This window comes from Tachyglossus aculeatus, chromosome 7 (assembly GCF_015852505.1).
Source record: "Tachyglossus aculeatus isolate mTacAcu1 chromosome 7, mTacAcu1.pri, whole genome shotgun sequence".
NCBI lineage: Eukaryota > Metazoa > Chordata > Mammalia > Monotremata > Tachyglossidae > Tachyglossus > Tachyglossus aculeatus.
In genome coordinates this window covers 42,153,302-42,181,228 of record NC_052072.1, presented here as the reverse complement: position 1 = coordinate 42,181,228, position 27,927 = coordinate 42,153,302, and the positions used below count along the sequence as shown (strand labels likewise).

Genomic DNA, 27,927 nt, shown 5'->3' with positions numbered 1-27,927 from the left:
CGTGGGAGCCCATAAAGGGAGTTAGAGGCAGATGGATGCAAGCAAGTCAGGTTGGGCAGTGAGTGGAGTGTAATCGGAACAGGATGACCAACAGCTGTAAAGGAAGAGGGCACCCGAACAAATGAGGTTGGGAAGTCATTTGCCTCAGCTTGAGTTCTAAGAAAATCTCCATCAGCCTACCTGCCCCAAATGATGCAGGGAATTTGCTACTCTTTACAGGTTCCTTTTGTCTGCCCCCCACTCCTGGATCAGTGGAAGCCAACCTTCTTGAGAAGCGTGGAATCAGATCCCCTCTTTTGGCTGTTCTTTTCCCCAAATGGAGGACTTGGTCCCATTTAGAACAGTGCTTTGCACATAGTAAGCGCTTAATAAATGCCATTATTATCTCCCCACCTATATGACTCCCTTTGTAATCAGCTTATGATTTCACTTTCTAACTGGGACCAAGGAAAGAAGGGCGGTTGACAATGAGCTCAGCTGGCTAGGAATTATGTCTAAGGGTGATGGACATTTTAATCTTAGCTTTCCCACTGGTTAATGCACAGTAATTGTGGGATTTGTTAAGCGCTTACTATATGCCAGGCACTGTTGTTAAGTACTGGGGTAGATACAGCTAATCGGGTTGGGCACAGTTCCCGTCCCACATGGGGCTCACAATCTTAATCCCCATTTACCAGATGAAGTAACTGAAGCACAGAGAAGTTAAGTGACTTGCCCAAGGTCACATATTAGACAAGTGACAGAGTCAGGATTAGAACCTAGGGCCTTCTGACTCCCGAGCCCGTGTTCTATCCATTAGGCCACTGCTTCTTCAACTCATGGCAGACGATACTTTAAGAGTACCTATCTCAGTTTCTCTAACTGTATAGTAGATATGATCTCTCATCTCAAGTTGGGTGGGAATAAATCAGGAGAAGATCAATACGCTCATTAAGATAGAAAATTTACTGGCAATATACAACAGACTATACAATAATCCTACTTAGACTGTCCCCCATGTGGGACAGGGACTATGTCCAACCTGATTGCCTTGTATCTATTCCAGAGCATGGTATAGTGCTTCCCACAGAGTATGCAGTTAATCAATACCATTAAAAAAAAAAGTCACCTGATGCCTCATATGGGATGTGTAAATAATAGCACTGACCTCTACTGCCTAGAATCTGATCTTTCCCCTTCCTCAACCTCTTCTTTACCCAGTGCTTGGTGTGATGTTGTGAGGGTTATTGAATTTACACTGTAAGAAGAATATGAAAGAATTATTCTGTGCACACTTATATTATTACCAAAAAAAGAAGCCTGTATAGATGCTTAGTGGTGAAGGGGCCAGTTGGACATAAGGCGTGATGTGCAATAAGGAGCTGGGGGAGGCCATGGGAAGGCCAAAAGTTAGTCTTACAATAACAAGGCTACTTTATTCGTCATCAATTCCCCCACTGGCCCTTCTGTACTTAGATGAGTAAATGTCTTATGTTAGTGGCATTCCACCAAATTATTAAGCTCCTTGAGGGCTGCGATTGTGTCTACCAGTCCTATTGCATTGTATTTTCCCAAACAATTAGTACAGTCAGTCAGACCATCAGTTGTATTTATTGAGCATCTACTGTGTGCAGAGCACTGTACTAAGCATTTGGGAGATTGCAATACCACAGACAAATAGTACAGTACTCTGCACACAGCACTTAGTCATATTTATTGAGTACTTTGTGCAGAACACTGTACAAGACGCTTGGGAGAGTACAGTACAACACAATTAGCAGATACGTTCCAGGCCCATAACAAGTTTACATATACCACTGACATTGATGAACTGAGATGAAGTCCACACCAAGGTTTTGTTTACAAGTCTCTCTCTTCCCAGACTCAGCCCTCTGGCTCTTGTCAATTAAAAGTTTACCAGAACAAGTAAGCACTTAGCTTGTAGTCAGACATTTAAATGTCTCCAACCTTATTTATAAACCCGTTTGCATTTATATGACATAACTTCTACAGAGTTCAAAGTGCTATTGAGTATTTTGTTTTATCACAGTAGCATGAGTCTTTTGAGGTTCCAGAATAACAATTTGTAGGAATTTAATGTGCTTTACAACCAAGTGTTTAAATGGAAATGGCTTCAACCTGGGATAGGTGCCTCGCAATATATTCTGAGCCCATGTCCATAGGTTAGCATAATGGGGTACCTTTGAAGCGGTTCACTGATGCTTCAAAGAAATGTTCATGGTACATGGAACAGCATCTGATGTACTTTTTATTGCCCCAAAAGACAAAAAGCACTACTCAGAAGTGAAAAATCTGTACCCTCTGTGCTCTGCCCTGTGGGCTGATGGTTTAGAAAGAATTTAGGAGCCCTTGTCAATTTGAGGAAAACTAAAATGTGTCTGAACATAGAGCCCTAACCGCAACTGGCATTTAGGAACAGAGGCTAGGAGGCAACCATCTGACTAAAAGCAGTGCCTTCATTCCAACCTTTTGTTACAGAATGGAAATGCGTTCTCAGCTCAGAGCCCTGGAGTTCAAGGTTCTATTCTTTGGGGGATGTGCGCTGTGACCTTGAACAAGTCACTTGACTTTAGGTCCCATTTTTCCCCTGACAAAATAATGATGTTTTAGCTCAGTGGGGTAGGGCAGAAGGGTTCAAAAATAAATGAAGTGGTTGTTTTCAATAACAGAAGGCAACCTTTTCTCCCTTTACCATATGTTCTACTGGATTAAACCAGGGCAGGGCTCTCAGGGAGAAGGGACACACTGAGCTGAGGAGAATGGCAGCTCTGAGTCCCCTCAAGCCGAAGTTGCTCCCCTGTGCTTCCTCTAGACCCAGCTTCAGGGCTGGGGGAAGAAAGATACCAAGTGCCACTTTCCATAGACTCAAGTAGCAGTCCCCAAGATGCATCATAAGGCTAGAGCTGGAGCCGAGCCTCCACCAGGCTGCATGTCCCTTCTGGGCCCACGGGGCCGGGCTCCAGCTTCCCACGCTGCACCTTCTCACCTCTACCTCCACCTCTCACCTGCCTGTCCACCTCCCAGAGCCCCTCCTCTTTGCCACCTGCCTCTGCCCATCTTTCCATCCCAGTACCATTTAATGACACCCTCTGCCCTGACCCAACTGCAGACCTTGAGGCACCTAAATTTAAAATGTACATAAAAATAATATATAACAAATCATATGTAACATCAAATAATATATATATATATATATAAACATATACAAATAATAAATATATGAAATATACTGAAAGCAAGCCTTGTGCCAGAAACTTTTTCTGAGATAGCAGGAGGGGTGAGGCAGGAAGATCGCTTAATAATGAAATAAAGATGGCTGCAACACACGAGCAATGGCTAAGAGGAATCTGCACATAGATGGATGCCATCTTGACAAGGGCTCTAGGTTGGGAGTCATCTTATATATCCCAAGAGGCAATCATCTAGAGTGAGTCAGAAAATGTGCTGCTGCCCCTGCTATGTGGCATCTTAAGGAGACCTCTTACCTTGCTTACTGTCTAAACCTAGCCCTTATGATTCACTCCTCAGGAAACAGTCACACCTCAAATCAGATGTCTTCATGGCATGGTTCTCTGTCTTTTCAGGTAGAGAAGGGATTCTTCACACCTACATTTAGAATTGAAGACTGAACAAAAAAAGTGTACTGTTCTTTTAATTATTGAAATTTACTTTAAAGCACTAACTTCAGATCACACAGTCTCTTTTATGGTATTTGCTAAGTTCTTACTATATGCCAGGCACTGTTCTAACCACTAGGGTAGAAACAAGGTAATCAGGTTAGACACAGTCCCTGTCCTACATGGGACTCACAGTCTTAATCCCCATTATACAGATTAGGTAACTGAGGCACAGAGAAGTTAAGTGACTTGCCAAGGTCACGCAGCAGACAAGTGGAAGAACCAGGACCAGAGCCCAGGTACTCCCGATTCCCAGGCTTGTGCTCTGTCCACTAGGCTATGTTGCTTGTCCTGTGAAAAGACAAACCCTGAGACCACAAACTTCAAATTGAATCCCAAACTAGCTTCTCTTCAGGAAGGATTGTTAAAATGTTTGAACAGGCTAGCAGAGTAGGCTGTGGAATCTATCTCCCTAGAAATGCAAATCAATTCCAATCTGTTTCAAATGATACTTGAAGCATTGCCTGGAGGTGGGAGTCCTGGAAACCTTCCTGAAATCTTTTCCAGCTGAAAGATTTCAGGATTTTATGATTTATAATGCACCAGAGCCACCCAGCTGGATCGCAACTTCAATAGTAGTGATAGCTTTACTTTAAATTGAAGAAACAGAGAAGAACAAACTAGAGAAAACCTACCTGATGATGACTGAGGGTTTTTTTCAGGGTGGCATCTGGATGCCTTTCAGCAGGTGATCACAGCAGGGGAATGCATCACTTTTTCCACTTGAGATACCAAGCTTCAGCAGATGCTCCTACAAGGAGCAAAGGTATTAGATATGTTGAATTTGATTCATCCCAGTTTGAAAGCTGGGCCAATTTTTTTGTTTTTACGGTATTTGTTAAGTGCTGACTATGCTAAGTGTTGGGGTAGGTATCTATCAATTAGGTCGGACAAGTCCCTGTCCTGCATGGGGCTCACAATATTAGTAAGAGAGAGAACAGGTGTCCCCATTTTACAGTTGAGGAAACTGAGGCACAGAGAAGTTAAGTGACTTGCCTAAGGTCACACAGTAAGCAACGGGCAGTGGTGTCATTAGAACCCAGGTCCTTCAGAATCTCAGGCCCATGCACTCTCCATTAGGCCACACTACTTCCCTGGGCCATCTTCTCCAGGGCATAGGGATTGTAACTCACACTCTTCTGTTTTATGTCACCTTTGCCCAGAGCCTGAGACTGGATCCTTTCAGCCTTTTACAGTAGGGGAGAATCTGGCTTACTGTTCTTTGGTCTGATGCCAGGACCCTGAAAAAGAGGTGGTTCTTTTTTAGAATTGATTTTACACATTGTTTATTTCCCATATAGGAAACAAGGGTCACTGATAAACATGAGTTATGTGGCCCATTTCCATTAGAGACTTTGGATAGAGCCTGTGTCTAAGAGAAAGCCCTGAAAATAGTATTAGGCTCAACGAATAGAGGAAAGAATACTAAACAGGGCAATCTACTGCTATTGGACTCTCAAGAGCCATCCGCTCACCTTTCCTGTTTTTTTTTTTTTAATGGTATTTGTTCATATATATATATATATGCTCACTATGAGCCAAAAAACTGTTCTAAACACCAGGGTAGATACAAGTTAATTAGGTTGGACACAGTCCCTGTCCCACAATCGACAGACCCAGGATTAGAACCCAGGTCCTCTGACTCTCAGGCCTGTGCTCTTTCTACTAGGCCATGATGCTTCTCAAACATCTGAAAGTTTCTCCCCACCAGAGCTGTCTCCCAGCCAAATCTGTTCCAGTTTTTTCCAGAATACCACTGACTCTTCCATCTACAATTAACAGTTACCATCAGAAGAGACCAATTCACATGTGAAGGTTCTCAACCAAGTTCAACCTAGTCTACAACTCAAAAAACTGTCCACTCATCAGAGGTTCTCTGCCTTTGTTGGGATGGGACTTATCTGACTGTTTGTTTAGGTGAGTTTGTTTAATTTTTTTCCCCCTCAATGACTCTCAGCTTCCCTTTAATCATTGCCAATTATTCAAAGGATTAAGGGAGAAGTCTTCTAATCAGTTTTGATTTTTCACTTATTACAATGAGTGGGCAAGGATATTTGATGAGCAGGGATGGGTGAACATGTATTTATCTCTTACTACATGCTTTATTGCGTCTTTTACTAGTTATCCCAGAGTTGCTCAGTGGAAAGAGCATGGGCTTTGGCGTCAGAGATCATGGGTTTGAATCCCAGCTCCGCCACATGTCTGCTGTGTGACCTTGGGCAAGTCACCTAACTTCTCTGAGCCTCAGTTACTTCATCTGTAAAATGGGGATTGACTGTGAGCCCCACATGGGACAACCTGATCACGTTATATCCCCACAGAGCTTAGAACAGTGCTTTGCACATAGTAAGCGCTTAACAAATGCCATTATTATTATTATTATTATTCCTCAACACTGTTATGGGTCATGCCAACATGATTGCCCTTGTCACCAGATAAGGTAATTAAAATGGCAAATAAAGAGGTCACTCTAGGCAAGCTGGGCAAGGAAAAGGTGATATGAACAGAAGGAGCATGGCCTAGAGGAAAGACCATGGGCCTGGGAATCAGAAGACCTGGGTTCTAAACCTAGCTCCACCACTTTCCTGCTGTGTGATCTTGGGCAATCACTTAACTTCTCTGTACCTCAATTCCCCCATCTATAAAATGGAGAGTCATACCATTCTACCCGCGCTTAGCCTGTGTTTGACCTGATTAACCTGTGTCTACTCCAGCATTTAGTACAGTGTTTGGCACATAATAATCACTTAATGAATACCACAATAATTATAATTTTTATAATAGCATGAGTCTGAAACCCTGAGTTCAGCATGACATAATTTTGTGACTCAGTTTGTTATTTGATCATATTTAACCTACTCCAACATTTAACACATTAGTAAAGGACTCAATGCCATAATTAGTTAGTAAAAGACTTGTCTGTTTTGATTGTGGGTGGTACTGCCTTATCCATCACTATCAGAGTAACAATGAACAGTACATTTTCCAACTTTCACAGTTTTGGAGAGGTTCAATCAATCAATCATATTTAATGAGCACTGTGTACTATGTGCTTGGGCCTGTTGCTGGGTAGGGATCGTCTCTATATGTTGCCAACTTGTACTTCCCAAGCGCTTAGTACAGTGCTCTGCACACAGTAAGCGCTCAATAAATATGATTGAATGAATGAATGAATACAATGTAACAAAGTTGGTAGACATGTTCTCTGACCACAGGGAGTTTATATTAAATTTGAAAGGGTTGCTTTTTAAAGTTTGAATTTGTAACTTTTTCATTTGCAGTTAAAGAGTTTTCTGTGCAGTCTTCAATGCCTAAATCAGGAGTGGGCCCTTATTTTAGCCTGCGGACCATCTACCCTATAATCATGAGTGGTCAATAATGAAGATCAATAGGCTTCAAAATCCCAGAAAAGCAATTATTTCTGACCAGTGCAACTTACTTGCAAATCCAAACTGCATCCAAATACATGATCATGGGCTGCTGCGCTCAGGATTGCAGAGTCTAGACTGTAGGCTCATTGTGGGGAAAGGAATGTATCTCCATCATTGTTGTAATGTACTTTCACAGGTGCTTAGTACAGTGCTCTGCACACAGTAAGCACTCAATAAATACAATCGACTGAGTCCAGGAATTTGTGGACACAGAGAGCGGTCCAAGTGATCGTGGGCAGAAGGGAACAGCTAGGATCCAATCTAAGCGTAGGACCCTGGTCTGGATGAAATTGGTTATTCTTGCCCACCTCTACCTTAGATTGCCCACCCCTTGAGGGCTATGGGCTTTGTCTTAGTTACTTTCCTTTTTATGTCTCCAGGACTTGGAAAGTCCTTGGTATCATATACACACTTAATAAATGATACTGGTGATAATGATGATGAAATTATGTCCTGGGTACAAAAGAGAAGTAAAGAGTCAAAACCTAAATCACCTTTCTTAAATCATCAAATCTCACAATTCTTGTCCAGGATAATGCAGCTTCATCTACACTGTAAACTATGAGTGGGAATGTGTCTGTTTATTGGTGTATTGTACTCTCCCAAGCATTTAGCACAGTGCTCTGCACACAGTAAGCATTCTATAAATATTATTAACTAATTGTAAAACTATCATATTGACCTGTTTCTTCTGGGTGTTGGTTGGGTATCACATGATGATTGTGAAGTGTTTTGAAAATCTAAAGTGCTCCTTAAGTGCTGTGCATTATTATGGTGTTTTGAAACAATGGGGTGTTATTTAAAAATGGAAAGAGATGTGAATTCAGCAAGAAAAAAGATGTTTTGTAAGTGAAGCAGTGTGGAGATTTATAGGTTTGGACCTTCAAATTCAGTCCAGTTTGCTCATTCCTTCACCAGCATGTATGCGGTGCCTACTCTGCAGAGCTCTGTACTGGAAACCTAGGAGAGACTGTTGAAAGTAAATGCCCTGTCCCTGCCCTCAAGGGGTTTATGATCTAAAGGACCAGAGCCTCATTATACGCATATAAGTATTGCTCCTATTTGAAGAAGACATCACTAGGGGTGAAAATCACTCATAAGTGCTTGTGTGATTGAAAAGGCAAATGTGGAATCTGCAGGCCTGGCCACATAATGCACACAAAAAGGTTGTTGTGATACTTTGATGTTTTCAGTGATTGCCTCCATATCTCATTTTTTTTGCAAATGTTTTGCTCAAAAAGAGCTTCTCCTTTCTTAATAACCATACACCCTCCTGGCCTATCCTCAATAACTGACTCCCAGCTTTCAGCTGGGACACAGCATTGTCCAAATCTTTGTTTTACTATGGCCTCCCCATGCTCCTTGCTTTTGATTTCCCAATTGCAGCTCAACATATGGATATTAATGGGGTATCCTGTTCTCATTCATTCTCTCATGAAACCAAAACTTATGTCAACCATGGAAAATTATGAAATGAGTCAAGAGTCCCAGGCGGTTCCTAAGCATACAAGAATCCTTCGCCATTACTTTACAAACCTGTCTCCACTTACCTTCTTGACAAAGAATCCACAGAGCAAAAACAGCTTGGACTGAAGCATATCCTTTCAGTGGTATTTCATAAAACAACTGACAGAGGTCATAGAGTGAAGTCCTGGAATTGTGCCTGGAATATTGAAACACTGAAATACCAGTGACCAGAGGAGACAAGAGAGGAAGAGAAAGGGGTGCAAGGAGGCTTATGGGACTGGAAATTTTCTACTCCCCATGCCCAGTCCAGGTAACAGGAGGGTAGTCTCTTCTCAGGTTTGGCCCTTACACGGTTCACAACTGGGATGTGTCACAGCTGCTGTGCTGTGCCAAAAGCAAAAATCATTTCTTGCCAAAACAGTTGGGGCTCTTGACACCTTGGTGGTGAGCTGGCTTTCAGTAGGCGTTGGGGAGCAGGGTGGCAGCTGTGGTCATGAGCAAGCGGGTTTTCCAGGGTTTTGTGAGGGCTGCCAGCCATTGAAGATGACCTCAGACATGCAGCCCACAGCCTTTACTCATCCCTCCTCCCAGCCCCACAGCACTTATGTATATAGCTGTAATTTTATTTATTCATATTAATGTCTGCCTCCCCCTCTAGACTGTAAGCTAGCTGTGGTCAGGGAAGGTGTCTGTTATATTGTTATACTGTACTCTCCAAAGTGCTTAATTTGGTGCTCTGCACAAGGTAAATGCTCAATAAATATGACTGACTGACTAGCTCAGGGTGGTGTAAAATGAAGAGGTGGCTCTGCAGCTGCTGGAGGCAGAATTGACAGCAGGGAGGAGAGACAGGACAGGAGGACTCTGCCCTCATGTCACCATTCTGCTATCCCTCATTCAATCAGTGGCATTTTTTTAAGCACTTACTGTGTGCAGAGCACTGTACTAGGTGCTTAGGAGAGTATAGTGGATTTTTTAGACATGTTCCCAGCACTTACTGTGTGCAGAGCAGTGTACTAAACATTTTGGGGAGTACAATACAACATAATTTATAGACAAGATCCCTGCCCAGAGGAGCTTGCAATCTTGCTCACCATCTGTCACCATATCCCACTGCCCAAGAATGCCTGCTCCAGCCCTTTTTCTTCTTCTTCTTATTATTATTATTAATAATAATGATATTTGTTAAGTGCTTACTATGTGCTGAGCATTCTAAGCACTGGGATAGATACAATCAATCAATAGATCAATCATATTTATTGAGCGCTTATTGTGTGCAGAGCACTGTACTAAGCACTTGGGAAGTACAAGTTGGCAACATATACAGTCCCTATCCAACAGTGGGCTCACAGTCTAGAAGTGGGAGACAAAGAACAAAACCAAACATATTAACAAAATAAAATAAATAGAATAGATATGTACAAGTAAAATAAATAGAGTAATAAATATGTGCAAACATATCTACAGGTGCTGTGGGGAAGGGAAGGAGGTAAGAAGGGGGGATGGAGAGGGGGACGAGGGGGAGAGGAAGGAGGGACTCAGTCTGGGAAGGCCTCCTGGAGGAGGTGAGCTCTCAGTAGGTCCTTGAAGGGAGGTAATCAGGTTGTCCCACGTGGGACTCACAGTATTAATCCCCATTTTACAGATGAGGTAACTGAGGCACAGAAAAGTTAAGTGACTTGCCCAAAGTCACACAGCTGACAATTGGTAGAGCCAGAATTAGAACCCATGACCTCTGACTCCCAAGCCCGTGATGTTTCCACTAAGCCACTGGAGCCAAGGCTAAGCAGGTCCTGGCTTAGCTTCAGCACTGAGAGGGACACAGCTACACAGGATTTAATTCAGGGGACTTTAGGCCCGGCTTCTGCTGCACTAAAACTGTTCAGTAGCTAAACCGAGGCATTGCAATGGCTTTCCCCAGATTTCCCTTCCAATATGTCAGAAGACCAAAGGCCAGGACCATTTCATGTTCTAACAAGGCACTTAAATTCAAAGGTGACTCATTAGGCCACTTTTCTCATTATCAATTTGGGTCCAGCCAGCTCTGCAGAGGTGGAGATTAGAAACGTTTTTTTAACTCTAGGGGAAACAATGAGATGGGGGTAGATAGATCTGGGATCAGAGAGAACTCAGGACACAGGACTCATTGCCAAATAATAGAATGAGGGGACAACTACTGCTCTGATTTTTAATTGTGGTCTCAGAGTTATGTTCACTTTGGAGAAGTCAGGTCCTACACACGCCCAGCGTTTAGTACAGGACTTGACACAGAGTAATCACTAAGCAGCATGGTGTAGTGTATAGAACATGTGCCTGAGAGACAGAAGGTCATGGGTTCTAATCCTGGCTCTGTTACTTGTCAGCTGTGTGACTTTGGACAAGATACTTCACTTCTCTGGGCCTCAGTTACCTCATTTATAAAATGGGAATTGAGACTGAGTCCCACATGAGAAAGGGACTGTGTCCAACCTGACTTGCTTGTATCCACCCCAGCACTTAGTTCAGTTTCTGGTACATAGTAAGTGCTTAATAAAAACCATCATCGCTATTAATACCACAGTTATGAATACTGTTATTACATCACTATTCCTAAAGCAATTAGCTCCTTCTAAGGCAAAACTCTATCAAGTATTTTATTGGAAATTTGAAATGAATTTGAATTTGAAATGAGTCAATGACTCTAGGCCATTGAGATGGGACCTGGTCAGTTCTCAACCTGGCTGGTGAACAAATGAGAGATTGGAACAGTTGGCAAAATGCAAAATGGGAAGCTGAGAGACTTCCAAAGCAGACAGCGTTTCCCTGTTGAGATAAATGCATTCTCGTCTCTCTGCTTCATCGTCTCTGACTACAGAATTCAGTGTGCATTGGCCTGAAGAGTCCTTCAATGCCATATCCCTTTGATGTCAGTGAAGGAATCATTTCCCTGACATTATCTGGACTGTAAGGTCATTGTGGGCAGGGAACGTGCATTGTGGGCAGGGAAGCAGCCTGGCCTAGTGGAAAGAGCATGGGCCTGAGAATCAGAGGACCTGGGTTCTAATCCTAACTCAGCCACTTGTCTGCAGTGTGATCTTGGGCAAGTCACTTAGCTTCTCTGTGCCTCAGCTACCAGTAAAATGGGGATTAAATCCTCCTCCAGCTGATTTAGATAGACTGTGAGCCACATGTGGGACGGAGACTGAATCTAACCTGATTATCTTGTACCTAACCAAGCACTTAATATAGTACTTGGCACATAGTAAGTGCTTAGCAAATACCATTAACAAAGTGCCCACTAAACCTGTTGCATTGAACATTCCCAAATGCTTAGCTCAGTGCTCTGCACACAGTAAGCCCTCAATAAATACCACTGATTGATTACCCACGGCTCCTTCAGGTGAACTAAATCCAGCATTTGTAATTAAAATTCACGAGTATGAATTAGGCTGCTTTGACTTGTTTTTATGGCTGTTCCTCAGCCAGGAAAGGCCCAGGAAATGTTACTTCTGTGGTCATAATTTTTTCCTCGACCACTTCACAGAAATATAATTCTTGTGGCCTCTAAATGGGATCTCTTCACTCATCCCCTTAGGCACCTGATGCGGGCTTCTGCATACTTATAGCTTTAGGTTCTCCTTAATATTTTGTGAATCCTGGGCCAGGGAGAGGAACACGACTGGTTAGAGACTGACTAATCGGGTGCATTTTTCAGCAGGGAGAACGTAAAGCAGTCATACAACTATCATGGGGAAAATAGCCATTGAGAGTTAGCACCTGGATGAAAGGTAACTTTTAAAATTTGAGCTACTTTTGCAAAATTAAATGATTCTTTTTGATGTTTTGTGCCTCCCTGGGGGGCCTTGGGCAATGTCCTTCAGATTTCTATGCTTTAATTTCCTCATCTATGAAATTAGGGATAAGATATATTCAAGGGATGCAGGGAAGAGTGCATTTCTTCAAATTGCTTTATGATTCCTAAAAGAAAGGGATGTTCCCAGATGAAATAGCAGTATCCGGGATTGATTACAAAAATACACTTGGTAATTTTCCTAAAATTTTGAAAGCAATTAAACCAGTGCTGAAGTGGAACAGAAATCAAGCTTCAATCTACAAGACACAAGAGGGAAACAACTACAGTACGCTGCTTGCCTGGAAAACAGGAATATCAAGTCTACTTGGTGAGTAAACAGACACAAGATGTTTCTGAAGTCTGATAAAACGGCCGTCAGCTTCCACCCACATTTTGTCATGCAATATAGCAATATTCATGTGAAAAGTCACAGATGAACCTTGGGCTTCCACCTCCCTGAGCCATAGGGAAAGTTCAGGGTAAAAGCTCAAGTCTGGGTCTTGGTTGATTCCTTCTTGTCATAAAATAGATAAAAACAACAACAGACATTTCCCCAGAGACCATAAAAATGATATAAACAATCCCATCAAGCTATCAATGCATCAGTAAACATTTTCCAGTACAAGAGCAAACAATTTGTTACCTATCTGTGCTTCAAAGGGGTGCTTTTTAAAAAAAAAATGGCCCTAAATTTAGGCAGCAGTTCTTTTTCAGTGTTTTATAAATAGACAGACATGTTCATTACGGCTGCAGAGAATTCAGCAACAAGTCATGTTTTAAGACATGAGGTTATTTTCTGTAGGGTTAAAACTAAGCAATATAGGTCAGAAGTGGTGATTAGGTCACAACTAAGAGGGACACTGACCAGTTCAGTTGGCTATCTGGCTAGTGAACATTAAGATGTGAAACAGACAGCATAGAAGGTGAAATATTAAAGGGATTTTTGAATAAAAATAGTACGATTTAAAATGTAAGTACAATAAACACTACCACCCAGAATTGTCCTTATCAGATTTCAGTTGAACAGGGAGGGTACTTTAGAAATAGCTTCTTGTGAGGAGACAGACTATTTCATCACTGAGATAAGGCGGGCATGGGTTGTTGACTTTTCCATTCAGAGTGTGGGGACATGTTTGGTGTGGAGTTTGGAGGGAATGAGGGGCTTCTGTAGGATGGAATTTCCAGTGCATGGGAGATGGAATGAGGAGAGACAGAAGCTGGGGAGACAGAGAACAAAGAGGAACCGAAAGACAGGATAGGTTAACTATCTGTCATTATGTGTAAAAAGCTCCCTCTCGAGCCTAGGAGCCCGAGAATCTAACCTGATTATCTTCTCCTTCTTGAGAGGAGATAGACTAAAACCATGCCCCAGCTCCAGAACCCAGCGGACCAGGCCCATTGGGAGTGGGATGATTAAGACTACCTTTCATTAGGATAGGGTGGGAGTACTCTGTGTTCCCCTCAGAGCTGGCACCTGGAGGCTCTTTACCCTACAGTGTGGCCTAATAGAAAAAGCAGAAGCCTATGAGTGAGAGGACCTTTTTTAATGACATTTCTTAGGCCTGTACCATAAGTCAAGCACTGTTCAACATGCATTGTTCAAGTTAATCAGGTCGGACACAATCCCTGTCCCAGTGGGGCTCACACTTTAAATAGAAAGGAGAACAGGTATTGAATCCACATTTTTCATATGAGGGAACAGAGGCACAGAGAAATGAAGTGTCTTGTCCAGGATCATGAAGCAGGTAAGAGGCTGAGCCTGGATTGTCAGCTGTGTGACTTTGGGCAAGTCACTTAACTTCTCTGTGCCTCAGTTCCCTCATCTGTATAATGGGGATTAAGACTGTGAGCCCCCTGTTGGACAACCTCATCATCTTGTAACCTCCTCAGTACTTAGAACAGTGCTCTGCACATAGTAAGCACTTAATAAATGCCATCATGATGATTATTATTATTAGAACCCAGCCCTGTGCTTTATCCACTAGATCACATGCTAGACCTGGCTTCACTACTTGTCTGCTGGATGACCTTGGACAAGTCACTTAGCTTCTCTGTGCCTTAGTTTCCTCATCTGAAAATTAGGGATTCAATACCTGGTCTCTCTTTTGCTTGGACTGTGAGCCCCATGTAGGACTGGGGCTGTGTCCAACCCAATTTTCTTGTTTCTACCCTAGCAATTAGTACCATGCTTGGCACATAGTAAGCACTTAAATGACACAATTTATTATTATTACAATTATCCTTTACTGAACATTTTTTATAGCATTTATTAAGCACTTACTATGTGCAAAGCACTGTTCTAAGTGCTGGGGAGGTTACAAGGTGATCAGGTTGTCCCATGGGGGGCTCACAGTCTTAATCCCCATTTTACGGATGAGGCAACTGAGGCACAGAGAAGTTAAGTGACTTGCCCAAAGTCACACAGCTGACAAGTGGTGGAGCGGGATTTGAACCCATGACCTCCGACTCCTAAGCCCATGCTCTTTCCACTGAGACACGCTGCTTCTTCATGATCAGTACTTACTGAGTACAAACTGCACTCAGGGCCCTTGGGAGCACGCAATAAAAGAATAACAACCATGTTCTAGTCAAAAGAACATGGATCTGGACGTCAGAGGCCCTGTGTTCTAATCCCAGCTCTGCTGCTTACCTTCTGTATGACCTTGGGCAAGTCGTTTAAGTTCTCCTCAGTTCCCTCATCTGCAAAATGGGAATTCAGTACCTGGTCTCCTTCCTCTTTAGACTTAGAGCCCATGTGGGACCTGATGATCTTTGTAGCTAACCCAGCACTTAGTACCGTACTTGGCATATAGTAAGCACTTAATAAATACCACAATTATCATTATAAGTATTATTAATTATTAAAAGAAGACACTGCCCCTGCTCTCAAGGAATTCAATTTTCCTCCTAGAGAGAGTGATGATAACAACAAGGAGCACAAGCATCTGAATTAACACATGCTTGCAGTTTCTTCAAAGAAAAGCTTCCCATTCTTTTCATGGTCTCAAAATTTTAGTATTAAATCTAGTATCGAGCTGGCAAGAGATCTCTGCTATGCCTTTGAGGTCTGGCAAAGAGGAATATTCCAAATGTGATCCTTGATATTCCAATGGCATCCACTTTTCTGAAGGAGCTGCCGATATGTGTACACAACACCATCAGTAAAATAAATAAAGTTCTCCTTTATTGAGACAATCAGACAGAAGCACAGCTTTATGCTGTTGAGCAGCAATAAGGCAACCCTCTCCTGCCCTCTACCCTCTCCCTCATAACCAGTTCCTCAAAAGCCCACAAAGGTTAAAAACAAAATCAACTGAACAGTAGTATCTTGTGATCGCTGCTTAAAGAAGCAGAAAGGGTGTAGCAATCTAGAACAGAGTTAATGAGCAATTGGATTGTAGGTCTCTGGCACCAGAAATTTGGATGGTTTTCCAAATTTCTTGCAAAACAGTCTCTTTGACCTTTTAATAATCCAAAACTACTTTAAAGAGCATTTTCAAAGCAACTGAAGGCAATTCTGCCTTCAATTAGGCTCAAGGATTTCCAGAGCAAGTTTAATCTGTAAATTCCAGAGCCAAAAATCAACCTGGGTTTGACTAGGAAAAGAATCCCTCTGACCAGCCCATTATCACTGAAACAGCCATCTCATTCAGCATCTGAATGTCCCTGTGGTAGATGACACATGGAGGCACTGTAGGCCGGCCACCCCACATCTATAACTAAAAACATGTTTGGAATCACTGATGCCACCAGCAGGCATGGCCTGAAAGGCCATAACGGAGTGAATAAATTAGATCTGAAGGGCTTTTCCAGACCAAACCAGGCATTTCATGAAGAGTGTAAACAAGGCGCAGTTGAATTCTACTTAAAAAAGAAATCATTCTTCTTGGAATTTTCATAGTATAGCCGGGTTCAGCAAAATATAACTAGGCTTTCCCTTCAAAGGTGAATCTATGTAAAGTCAAGATCAAGCAAAAGATAGATAAGAACAGTTAAGAAATCTCAACAAACAGAAGAGACACTTTGGTGATTCATATTATCTAGTTAATTTATACCAAGGCTCTGTACAAAAATAAAATGGTTCTATAAGATCAACAATATTAAATAAATATTTGATAGAACACTCTTGGTAAATTCTTATAGCTCATCTTTTGGGTTGATATTCAGTTCAAGGCTCCCTAGATGCTCTTGATCTAATGCTGCTATCACTTCATCAGCCTGTAGTCGCTCCTGAAAGAGAGAAAGCATGTAAGAGAGAAAGCATGTCTCTCTGTAATTGTTAGCGTACACAGCTGCTCCTCAGAAAAAACCTATTAAGAGTCAACTGTTGATAATATTAGGCTGGAGTACTAGACAAAGGTTGGACTTTAGAATCAATTAATTAATCACATTTATTGAGTGCTTACTTTATGCACAGCACTTCAAAGCTTATTGAAGGCACATCTCCTCCAAGAGGCCTTTTCTGACTAAGCCCTCCTTTCCTTTTCTCCCACTCCCTTCTGTGATGCCCTGAATTGCTCCCTTTATTCATTCCTCTCCCATCCCCACAGCACTTATGTACATATATGTAATTTATTTATACTAATGTTTGTCTCCCCCTCTAGACTGTAAGCTCATTGTGGTCAGGGAATGTATCTGTTTATTGTTATATTGTATTCTCCCAAGTGCTTAGTACAGTGCTCTGCACACAGTGAGTGCTCAATAAATATAACTGACTGCCTGCTATGCACTTGGGAGAGTACAATATTACAGAGTAAATATAAATTCATTCATTCTATCATATTTACTAAACGTTTATTGTGTACAGAGCACTGTACTAAGCACTTGGGAAAGTGCAATACAATAATAAACAGTGATATTCCCTTCCCACAATGAGCACAAATGTTCCCTTCCCACAAGCAGCTTACAGTCTGGAGGGAGAGACAGACATCAAAATAAATTACAGTTATATACATAACTGTTGTGGGGGTGAGGGTGAGTAAAGTGAGTAAGGAAGCAGTGTGGCTCAGTGGAAAGAGCCTGGGCTTGGGAGTCAGAGGTCATGGGTTCTAGTCCCAGCTCCGCCACGTGTCTGCTGTGTGACCTTGGGCAAGTCATTTAACTTCTCTAAGCCTCAGTTCCCTCATCTGTAACTGGGGATTAAGACTGTGAGCCCCACGTGGGACAACCCTGATTACCTTGTATCCCCCCCAGCACTTAGAACAGTGCTTTGCACATAGTAAGCACTTAACAAATGCCATCATTATTATTATTAAAGGCTACAAATCCAAGTGCAAGAGCAATGCAGAAGGGAGAGGAACATGCCTACCAGCTTATATTGTACTTTCCCAAGTGCTTAGTACAGTGCTCTGCATACTGAAAGCACTCAATAAATATGACTGATTGACTGAGGGGAAGTATGGGAAATGAGGGCTGAATTGGGAAAGGTCTCTTGGAGGACATGTGATTTTATTAAAGCTTTGAAGGTGGGGAGAGTGATCACCTTTTGGATATGAAGGAGGAAGGAGTTCCAGGCTTGAAGCAGGATGTGAGTAAGGGGTTGGTGTTGAGATAAATGAGATTGAGTTACAGTAAGTAGGTCGGCGTTAGAGAAGCGAAGTATGTGGACTGCACTGTGGGAGGAAATCAGATAATATAGGAAAAGGCAAGGTGATTAAGTGTTTCAAAGTCAACGGTAAGGACTTTCTGTTTGATGCTACAGTGGATGGGCAACCACTGGAAGTTCTTGAGGAGTGGGGAGATGTGGAATTAATGTTTTTTTTAGAAAAATTATCTAAACAGCAGAGTGAACTATGGACTGGAATGGGAAGAGACAGAGAGAAGGAAGAGTTGACAGTAACGAGGTTGATGGAGTATCAAGGTGGAATAGAATAAGTGCTAGGATCAGCAAAGTACCAGTTTGGATGGAGAGGAAAGAGTGGATTTTAGCAATTTTGTGAAGGTTGAACTGACAAGATTTGGTGACATATTGAATATATTGGTTGAATGAGAGGTATTATTCAAGGACAATTCAAAGGTTAAGGGCTCGAAGCAGGGAGGATGGTCATACTGTCTAAAGTGATGGGAAAATCAGGGGAGGATGGGGTTTGGTTGGGAAGATGACAAGTTCTGTTTCGGGCATGTTAAGTTTCAGGCGTTTGTGGGACATCAAAGTAGAGACACCACATCTAAGCACAGACATCACCAATGTGGACAAGTTTATATAAGGAGAACATAGAGATATATAAGAAGATACTAAACACCAATAAATAGGTTTTATTATCAGTATTAGTTTTTTGGCTTTTCCTGGGAAAATTTTTAAGCACTTTTTAAAATGAGTATTGCATGAAAAAGGTTTCCTTTCTGCTGTCCATTCTGTTCATTTAACTTATGTGTCTCTGTAGGGTGAAGAAGCCCAAGAGAGACATCCTGTTTGGGAAACTAGCATATAAGCATTAAAAACGTTTTCTTTGTTGGGACCCATGGTGACCAAAAGTGTCATCTCCAGAGAGAAGAACTGAGCCCAACTTTAGATTACTTGGAAAGAGAGAAATCTAAGATCATGGGCTTTTCTCTAGGCTTAACTCTGAAGAGATGAGGAATTTAAGCAAATGGAGCATCTTATTTTCTGTTCAAATGAACTTTTGACGACTGTTCTAAGATAATCTAGAATGTCAGCTCCTTGTGAGCAGGAAACCTATCTACTAACTCTGTTGCAGTGTTCAGCATCCAATAAGTGTACAGTGCTCAGCATACAATAAGCACTCAATAAATACCACTGATTAACTGATCCTCCTGTGGTAGGCATTAGAGAAATATGTGAAGCACTAAATATGTCCATGGGAGAGATACTCTGAGTGTTAACCTCATTGCCTTTCACACCAAAATGGAGGATACTCTGAAGAGCTGAAATTGAATGATTCACCCGCTCTGTGACCTCCTCCGTGAAAGTCAGTGAATGCCCTGGTCTTGGACCTTTGAGTAATTATTTGACAGAAAGCATAGAGAGGTGGATTCAAGAAACATTGTGAGTAGCCAAATGAAATCAGGGAGATGGGGACCCAGTGGATATGATATCAATTTCAAGCCTCAGGTTTGCCAGTCTTCTTTGGATGTAATGTCATTCTTTACTTGGCCTATCAGACAACAGCTTTTGAAACAAATGACTGATTAGCAAAACTCCCAAGTTTCTTTCTGGTCCGACAGATTTGGGCCACGGTTGCGCTCGTCATCGGGTTCTGTTTTCATTCTGACAAAAGTTTTCTGACAATTACCCACTAGGGCCACTAGATGCTGCTAATGCTAGAGCTAACAACTTGAAGGAAAACCTGAGAAACAGCCTTTTTCTCAATTCGTTGGGTGCTTTTTCTTTTGTATCTTCTAGAATATCAATTTTATATTTGGTGGATATGACTGATGCAAATAAGAAGCAGTAATATCCAGGGAGAAATTTGATTTGAACATATGGGTGGGATGACCAATTCCAGGAAATAAAATGTTTGAAGGCTAACAGATTATAGATAGGGATAGGATTTAATGAGAAATGAAATCAGAGATGGCTTGGGAGCTGATGGAAATGGATGATAAGGAAGGAAAAGGGCAGGGCCAGCTTGTTCACAAAGGTAGTTGAATTACAACCTCAAAGTTGAATTAGCAGGTTTGAGTGTGGCAGTGTTTCAATAATTTCTCCTGCACATAGACATCTCAATTAATCAGAAGGTATCAGATTTTTCCTACACCCAGATAATATGAACAGAATTGGCTAATGCTGACAAAAGGGGCCAGCCATTTGGCAAGCCTGGGTTTCATTTGGAGAACTGACTCCATTTAGGGTAGAATCATAGTGTTGAGACATCATCAAAATAGGAACAGTCCCCTTCCCTAAACCAATTCCCTTTCAGAGGCACCAAGCCTGTCTGATTTGGTCTCTGTGACTAGGGAGCAAGGCCCTTCCGAACTGAGAGAGAGGTGGGCTTCTGGAAGCTTCTCAGCTTTCACAATACTAGCCTTTGACATAGAGAAAAATGAGCTGCTGCCCATCCCAAGATGGGCCTCAAGGGAAAAACTCACCAACTCCCTGTAAAGTGGGTCCAAGGTAAACCACAGAGCGACGGCACACCTCTGTCCCTTGGTAACTGCCTTCACCCCATGAGGGTTCTCTCCACCAGATGAAAAGCTGATCATGCGACCACACTTGGGTTTTATAGAGGCCTGTGAACAAACAAAAAAAAAACAGCTCTGAAGCCCAAAGTCACACAGCAGACAAGTGACAAAGGTGGCATTAGAACCCAAGTCCTCTGACTCCCAAGCCTGTGCTCTTTCCATTATGGCACGCAACACTCAACAGATTTGCCCACTAATCAGATAATAATAATAATAATAATAATAATGGCATTAAGCACTATGTGAAAAGCACTGTTCTAAGCACTGGGGAGATTACAAGGTGATCAGGTTGTCCCATGTGGGGCTCACATTCTTAATCCCCATTTTACAGATGAGGGAACTGAGGCCCAGAAAAGTTAAGTGACTGGCCCAAAGTCACTCAGTTGACAAGCGGGGAGTCGGGATTAGAACCCATGACCTCTGACTCCCAAGCCCGTGCTCTTTCCACTGAGCCATGCTGCTTCTCTATAATAATAATAATGACGGTATTTGTTAAGTGCTTACTATGTGCCAAGCACTGTTCTAAGCTCTGGGGTAGATACAAGGTAAACAGGTTGTCCTACATGGGGCTCACAGTCTTAATCCTCATTTTACAGATGATGTAACTGAGGCACAGTGAAGTTAAGTGACTTGCCCAAAGTCACACAGCTGATAAGTGGCAGAGCCAGGATTAGAACCTATGACCTCTGACTCCCAAGCCCAGGCTCTTGCCACTAAGCCACGCTGATTAGCTCAAGGTATAGTGAGCAAGTTGGCTTTGGAGGAGCAAAGTACGCATGCTGGGTTGCAGTGGGAGATTAGGGAGGTTAGGTAGGAAGGGGAGAGCTGATTGAGTGCCTTAGATCAATCAATGGTATTTATTGAATATTTACTGTGTACAGATTAAAAATCACAGAGAGGTGAAATGGCAGAGTGTAAGGATATGTACAGAAGTGTTGTGGGGCTAAGAGAGGTGAATATCAAATGTTTAGAGAGTGGGGTGCAAATCAAGTGCTTAGGTTGTATAGCTCCAAGTGCATACAGAAATGAGGGTGAGTAGGACAAATAAAGCTAGCAATTGACAGCTTCTTGGGAGTAGATGTGATTTTAGTGAGGCTTTAAAGCCCATGATAAGGAGTTTCTGCTTGATTCAGACATGGATGGGCAACCACGGGAGGTTTTTGAGGCGTGTGGAGATGTAGACTGAATGTCTTTTTTGAAAAATGATCCAGGCAGCAAAGTGGAGTGCAAAAGAGACTGGAAGCAGGGAGGTCTGCAGGAAGACTGATGCAGTGGTCAAGGAGGGATATGATAAATGCTTAGAACAGCATGGTAGCAGTTTGGATGGAGAAGGAGGAATGGATTCGAGAGATAAAGGAAAAACTGATGAGATTTGGAGATAGACTAAATATGTACCTTGAGTGAGAGTGATTAGTTGTGTATAATGCCAAGGTTATGGCCTTGTGAGACAGGGAAGACAGTGGTGTTGTCTACAGTGATGGGAAAGTCATGGGGAGGATGGAGTTTGGGTGGGAAGGTAAGGAGTTCTGTTTAGGACATGTTTGAGGTGTAGGCGGGACATTCAGGAAGAGATGTCCTGAAGGCAGAAGGAAACGCAAGACTTCAGGGAAGGAGAGAAGTCAGTGATTGAGAGGTAGATTTGGGAATCATCTGCATAGAACCTACACATCAGGCTTTGTGCAGTGGCAGTTTCGTAGCCTGTGAGGATGATTCAAGACGTGATTATTGCTGGTTGCCTCTCAAGTGCTACTCCAGCCACCTGTACTTCTGACCCCATTCCCTCTCATCTTTTGAAATCCCTCGCTCCATCCCTCCTTCCCTCCTTAACTTCCATTTTCAACCACTCACTCTCCACTGGTTCCTTCCTCTCTGCCTTCAAACATGCCCATGTCTCCCCCATCCTAAAAAAACCCTCTTTTGACCCCACCGCCCCTGCTAGTTATCACCCTAACTCCCTCCTACCATTCCTTTCCAAACTCCTTGAATGAGTCGTCTATATGCGCTGCCTCGAATTCCTCAATGCCAACTCTCTTCTCCACCCCCTCCATTCTGGCTTCAGTCCCCTACATTCCACCGAAACTGCCCTCTCTGAGGTCACCAATGACCTCCGGCTTGCCAAATCCAATGGCTCCTACTCTATCCTAATCCTCCTTGACCTCCCAGCTGCCTTCGACACTGTGGACCACCCCCTTCTCCTCAACATGCTATCCAACCTTGGTTTCACAGACTCTGTCCTCTCCTGGTTCTCCTCTTATCTCTCTGGCCATTCCTTCTCAGTCTCTTTTGTGGGCTCCTCCTCCCCTTCCCATCCCCTTACTGTAGGGGTTCCTCAAGGGTCAGTTCTTGGTCCCCTTCTGTTCTCTATTTACACTCACTCCTTTGGTGAATTCATTTGCTCCCACGGCTTCAACTATCATCTCTACGCTGATGACACCCACATCTACATCTCTGCCCCTGCTCTCTCTCCCTCCCTTCAGGCTCGTGTCACCTTCTGCCTTCAAGACATCTCCATCTGGAATTCTGCCCGCCACCTAAAACTCAATATGTTCAAGACTGAACTCCTTATCTTCCCTCCCAAACCCTGCCCTCTCCCTGACTTTCCCATCACTGCTGATGGCACTACCATCCTTCCCATCTCCCAAGCCCGCAACCTTGGTGTCACCCTCAACTCAACTCTCTCATTCACCCTTCACATCCAATCCATCACCAAAACCTGCCAGTTTCACCTCCACAACATCACCAAGATCTGCCCTGTCCTCTCCATCCAAACTGCTATCCTGCTGGTTCAATCTCTCATCCTATCCCGACTGGATTACTGCATCAGCCTCCTCTCTGATCTCCCATCCTCCTGTCTCTCCCCACTTCAATCTATACTTCACGCTGCTGCTCGGATCATCTTTGTGTAGAAATTCTCTGGGCATGTTACTCCCTCCTCAAAAATTTCCAGTGGCTACCAGTCAACCTAGGCATCACGCAAAAACTCCTCACTCTCAGCTTCAAGGCTCTCCATCACCTCACCCCCTCCTACCTCACCTCCCTTCTTTCCTTCTACAGCCCAGCCAGCACCCTCCACTTCTCTGCCGCTAACCTCCTCATTGTGCCTTGTTCTTGCCTGTCTCGCCGTCAACCCCTGGCCCATGTCCTCCCCCTGGCCTTGAATGCTCTCCCTCCATATATCTGCCAAGCTAGCTCTCTTCCTCCCTTCAAAGCCGTACTGAGCTCACCTCCTCCAGGAGGCCTTCCCAGACTGAGCCCCGTCCTTCCTCTCCCCCTCTTCCCCCTCCCCATCCCCCCGCCCTACCTCTTTCCTCTCCCAACAGCACCTGTATATATGTTTGTAGATATTTATTACTCTATTTTACTTGTACATATGTACTATTCTATTTATTTTATTTTGTTAATATGTTTTGTTTTGTTGTCTGTCTCCCCCTTCTAGACTGTGAGCCCGCTGTTGGGTAGGGACCATCTCTATATGTTGCCAACTTGTACTTCCCAAGTGCTTAGTACAGTGCTCTGCACACAGTAAGTGCTCAATAAATATGAATGAATGAATGAATGAATAGAGGTGGTAGCTGAAGCTGTGGGAGCAAATGAGTTATCCAAGGGAATGGGTGTAGACAGGGAAAAGGAGACAGAAAATTGAGCCTTGAGGAACTCACTCAAGGAGAAGGTGAGAGTCAGAGTAGGAGATGACAAAAGACACTGAGAAGGAGAGGCCAGAGAGCAGGAGGAGGACTAGGAGGACAGTGATAGTGAAGTCTAGGTTAGATAATTTTTCAAAAAGAGGAGGCAGTCCACAGTGTTGAAGGTAGTCCCTAATCAGCTGAGGAGGATTAAGAGGGTATAGAAGCCATTGTCTTTGGGGACCTTAAAGTGGGCAGTTGCCATGGAATTGATTGGGGAGAAGTCAGATTGCAGGAGGTCAAGGAAAGAATCAGAGGAGAAGAGACAGTGGGTGAAAACAACTTGTTCAAAAAGTTTGGAAAGGAATGGTAGGAGGGATATGGGTAAGCCTTTCATTCTTCATAAAAGTCATGGACTAAGAGGTCACAGACCTATCATGTATTCCAGTCAATGATGAAGAGGAGAAAACAACTTCAGAACTTTTACCTCCCTGAGCATGGTTTAGAATGGGAAGGTAGCCTGGCATCTCCGTATGTGAAATAAGCCAGCTATCTTTGTGATTCCCAGGACTGGTCTTCTCCCTGCTGTTACTGATCTCATGGCCCCTATTCTGGGGTTCTCTTTCTGGTGGAACTGTTAATTAGCAGCAAAGTAAAGTGAACCCCAATAAAGAAAAAAAAGTGCAATGCATATCAGTCCATTTATCTCCTCGCTAGCAGGCTGTGGGTGGGATGAGTTTGAAACTACAGTATTCTGTTAAAACAGGCTTTAACCTGTTTTAAATGCCTATGTGTTTCAACTATCCATACTTAAAAGAGTCATGGGTTGAATGAGATCCTGTAATTTGAAAGACTATAATGTCATGTAAAGCACACTGAGCACTTAATCAGTTGTATCTATTGAGCGATTTTGAAGTGCTTAGGAAACAGATGTAGCAAAGGCTTTTTAGTGGAACTTTCCATATGATAATAGATTATACATGACTATGACTTTTGGTAGCAATCCTAATCAGATGCTTAACAGGGTATTATTTTAATGATTAAATGGAACAGTATTTTACAATGTGGCTTTGCACATAGTAGATGTTCAGTAAATACTACTGAATGTCAGAAAGGAAAAGGATAGGTTCGGCAAGTAAATCCTGATGGGCCACCTGGCAAACCATACATGCTGTTAGCCACTGAGGAACCAGAGGAGAAAGTGGACTTGGGATAATTGTCTCAATGATCTCCAGGTGTTTACAATATCAACTTGCTATTTCAAACCAAACTTAAATTATTTTCAAACTTAGACACTAGAGGGAGTAAAAGCAAAGTTTTTTTTCCCTATAATAAAAAGGGATAGGTTTTCAATCACATCAGACTCAATGTGCTTTTTACCTTAATTCTTAGCTCTAGCCAATCTCGTCCGCAGTAACTGCTACATCTTTTTATTCTGAAAGATGTGGTTTTGGCTAGTCAAGAATCTACAGAAAGATCTGCTGGTCAGTTAGACAACTGAGACAATACTAAGTTAGCAGTTCCTAAGGTCCTGGTCAGACTCATGTCCAACTGGCTGAACCTGAGAAAGAGCAGCAGATGTTAGATGTGTTTGGGCAATGGTTTGATCATTAAAGCACCTGAATCAAATTCAGAGGATCTCTTTTATGGCTTGGTACAAGGGAAATATGGAGGTCTGAATGCTGGTGGGGAAAACCAGGGATCTATCTATCTATCTATACACATAGATAGATTGCCACTTATATACCCCTGTATCCCTGGAAAATGGTAGGATCAGGAGAAAGAACACTATTATATGTACTCAAGTGGAGATTTACTCACAGTCACAGTTTTGGCATCCATTTCAGTGAATATGAACTCTCCCCCTTCAAAGTCTCCATTCATATACAGGAGAGCACTGCAAAATGAAAAGGAAAATCTCAAGTGAGGTTTGTTCCTATAAAAATCCCTAGTTCTGCTCATACTATTGTCGATTCATTCATTCATTCAGTTGTATTTACTGAGCACTTACTGTGTGCAGAGCACTGTACGAAGTGCCTAGGAGAGTACAATACAACAATAAGCAGACCCATTCCCTGCCCAAGAGTTTACACCAACATGTTTGGAATCTCACCACTAGTCACTGCCAAACCCCAGATGATTCAGCAGATGGCGAGTGAAAATTGAACCACAACACTTGCTCTTTTCTATTTTCCCAAGGGATTGTATGGTAGATGGAAAGGAAATAACAGGCACATTCACTCTACTCCTCAATTTCTACTCCTGAATTTTAGGACTGCTTCTGCACATCCTTGTTTCAACAAAGCAAATATTTGTTCTCTATGAGCCCTGGTCTCCTTAACTAAAACCTAAGGGGCTTTAGTTGACCTCCGTTATAGAGTGTAGGAAGTATTTTTGATGCTCACTATGCTAAGCACTCGAGTAGATACAATTAGATCAGACAGCTCTGTCCCACACAATGCTCACAACTTAGGAGAAAGGGAGAACAGGTGTGTAACAGGAAGTATAGCTAAATGTTCGTAATATAAACGGCCTGATGTCTTCAACATGTCAAACTATTCCAACTGGCTGAAAAATTTTGGCAGCTGCAAGATTGAGTGCTACATTTAGAATGGGACTGTACCTATAGTCTCTGAATGTGTAAGCAGGAGGCTCCTTCCAGCATTCATTGGCCTCTGGATCCAGTAGACAGTTGTCAGCATGTATGGGGTGGCTCAGATCATTCCTTCTGTCTTGCTGACCTGCCACATGAGGGAAAAGAAGAAAAAACATCAAGAGGCAGGGATATATGACTACCACCTACATCAGCTTGGGCTACCTATTCAGCAATGAAGAATTGGGCATTTTGACTGACTCCTCTCTTGATACCCAGTGCCACTCTGGACTTCTTGTGGAATGAAGGGTGTTGGGGTGTGGCAAGACAACTCAAGCCCGTAGTGGGCAGGGATTGTCTCTCTTCGTTGCTGAACTGTACTTTCCAAGCACTTAGTACAGTGCTCTGAACACAGTGTTCAATAAATATGATTGAATGAATGAACTCAAATTTCATATGAGAACCGCAAAACACCTCAAAGGCTGAAATTTCCCGAAGTTGAAATTGTTAAATGGGAAGAAAGTATATTTCAAGAGGCCCATTTCTGAGAACGTTAAAAACAAACATTAACCTCTTCGCTTCAAAAAAGGTATATATTTGATTTTATAGAATTTTCCCTCAGAATGTCATGTGTGTTTGTGTGTGCTTATACTTTCTACGGGTGTGGGGGAGAAGTCTTCTGTTCTATCATGGCATCACCTGTGCTCCCTGTTCCTGAGCCTCCTGTGTTAAATGGCAGTCATCATGGAATCTTTCAAGTCTAGGGTTCCACTGCAAAAAAGATTTAGTGCAATACCTACATTTCCCCATATCCATTAGTCATTTGGGGAAATGCATGTGGGAGGAAAATGCATAGTAAGGAGAAATATCTTTGAATCTGTAATGAATGAAAGGGAAGAAATGGAGAAGAGTGTGGACTTGCTAAAATGTAGAACATAATTCATTGGATTTAGGGTAGCCGAGTACTTATCAGTCAAACCATTTACATGAACGGCTTATCTCTAAGTCTTGTTTTACGTTAACCAGTGGTGAATCAATCAATCAATCAATTGTATTTATTGAGCACTTACTATGTGCAGAGCACTGTACTAAGCGCTTGGGAAGTACAAATTGGCATCACATAGAGACAGTCCCTACCCAACAGTGGGCTCACAGTCTAAAA

General features: G+C 42.6%; 1 protein-coding gene across 1 annotated transcript in view; it reads right to left on the bottom strand.

Moving 5' to 3' along the window:
• Positions 1 to 15,569: 15,569 nt before the first annotated feature.
• The window catches only part of P3H2 (prolyl 3-hydroxylase 2), a 143,350-nt gene continuing 130,992 nt past the window's right edge, over positions 15,570 to 27,927 (bottom strand). The window contains exons 12-15 of the mRNA XM_038749107.1: positions 26,796 to 26,913; positions 25,994 to 26,069; positions 20,457 to 20,597; positions 15,570 to 16,637 (exon numbers count right to left, since the gene is read on the bottom strand). Of these exons, the coding sequence (XP_038605035.1) occupies positions 16,545 to 16,637; positions 20,457 to 20,597; positions 25,994 to 26,069; positions 26,796 to 26,913 (428 nt within the window). The 3' untranslated portion in view covers positions 15,570 to 16,544. The remainder of the gene's footprint in view (positions 16,638 to 20,456; positions 20,598 to 25,993; positions 26,070 to 26,795; positions 26,914 to 27,927) is intronic.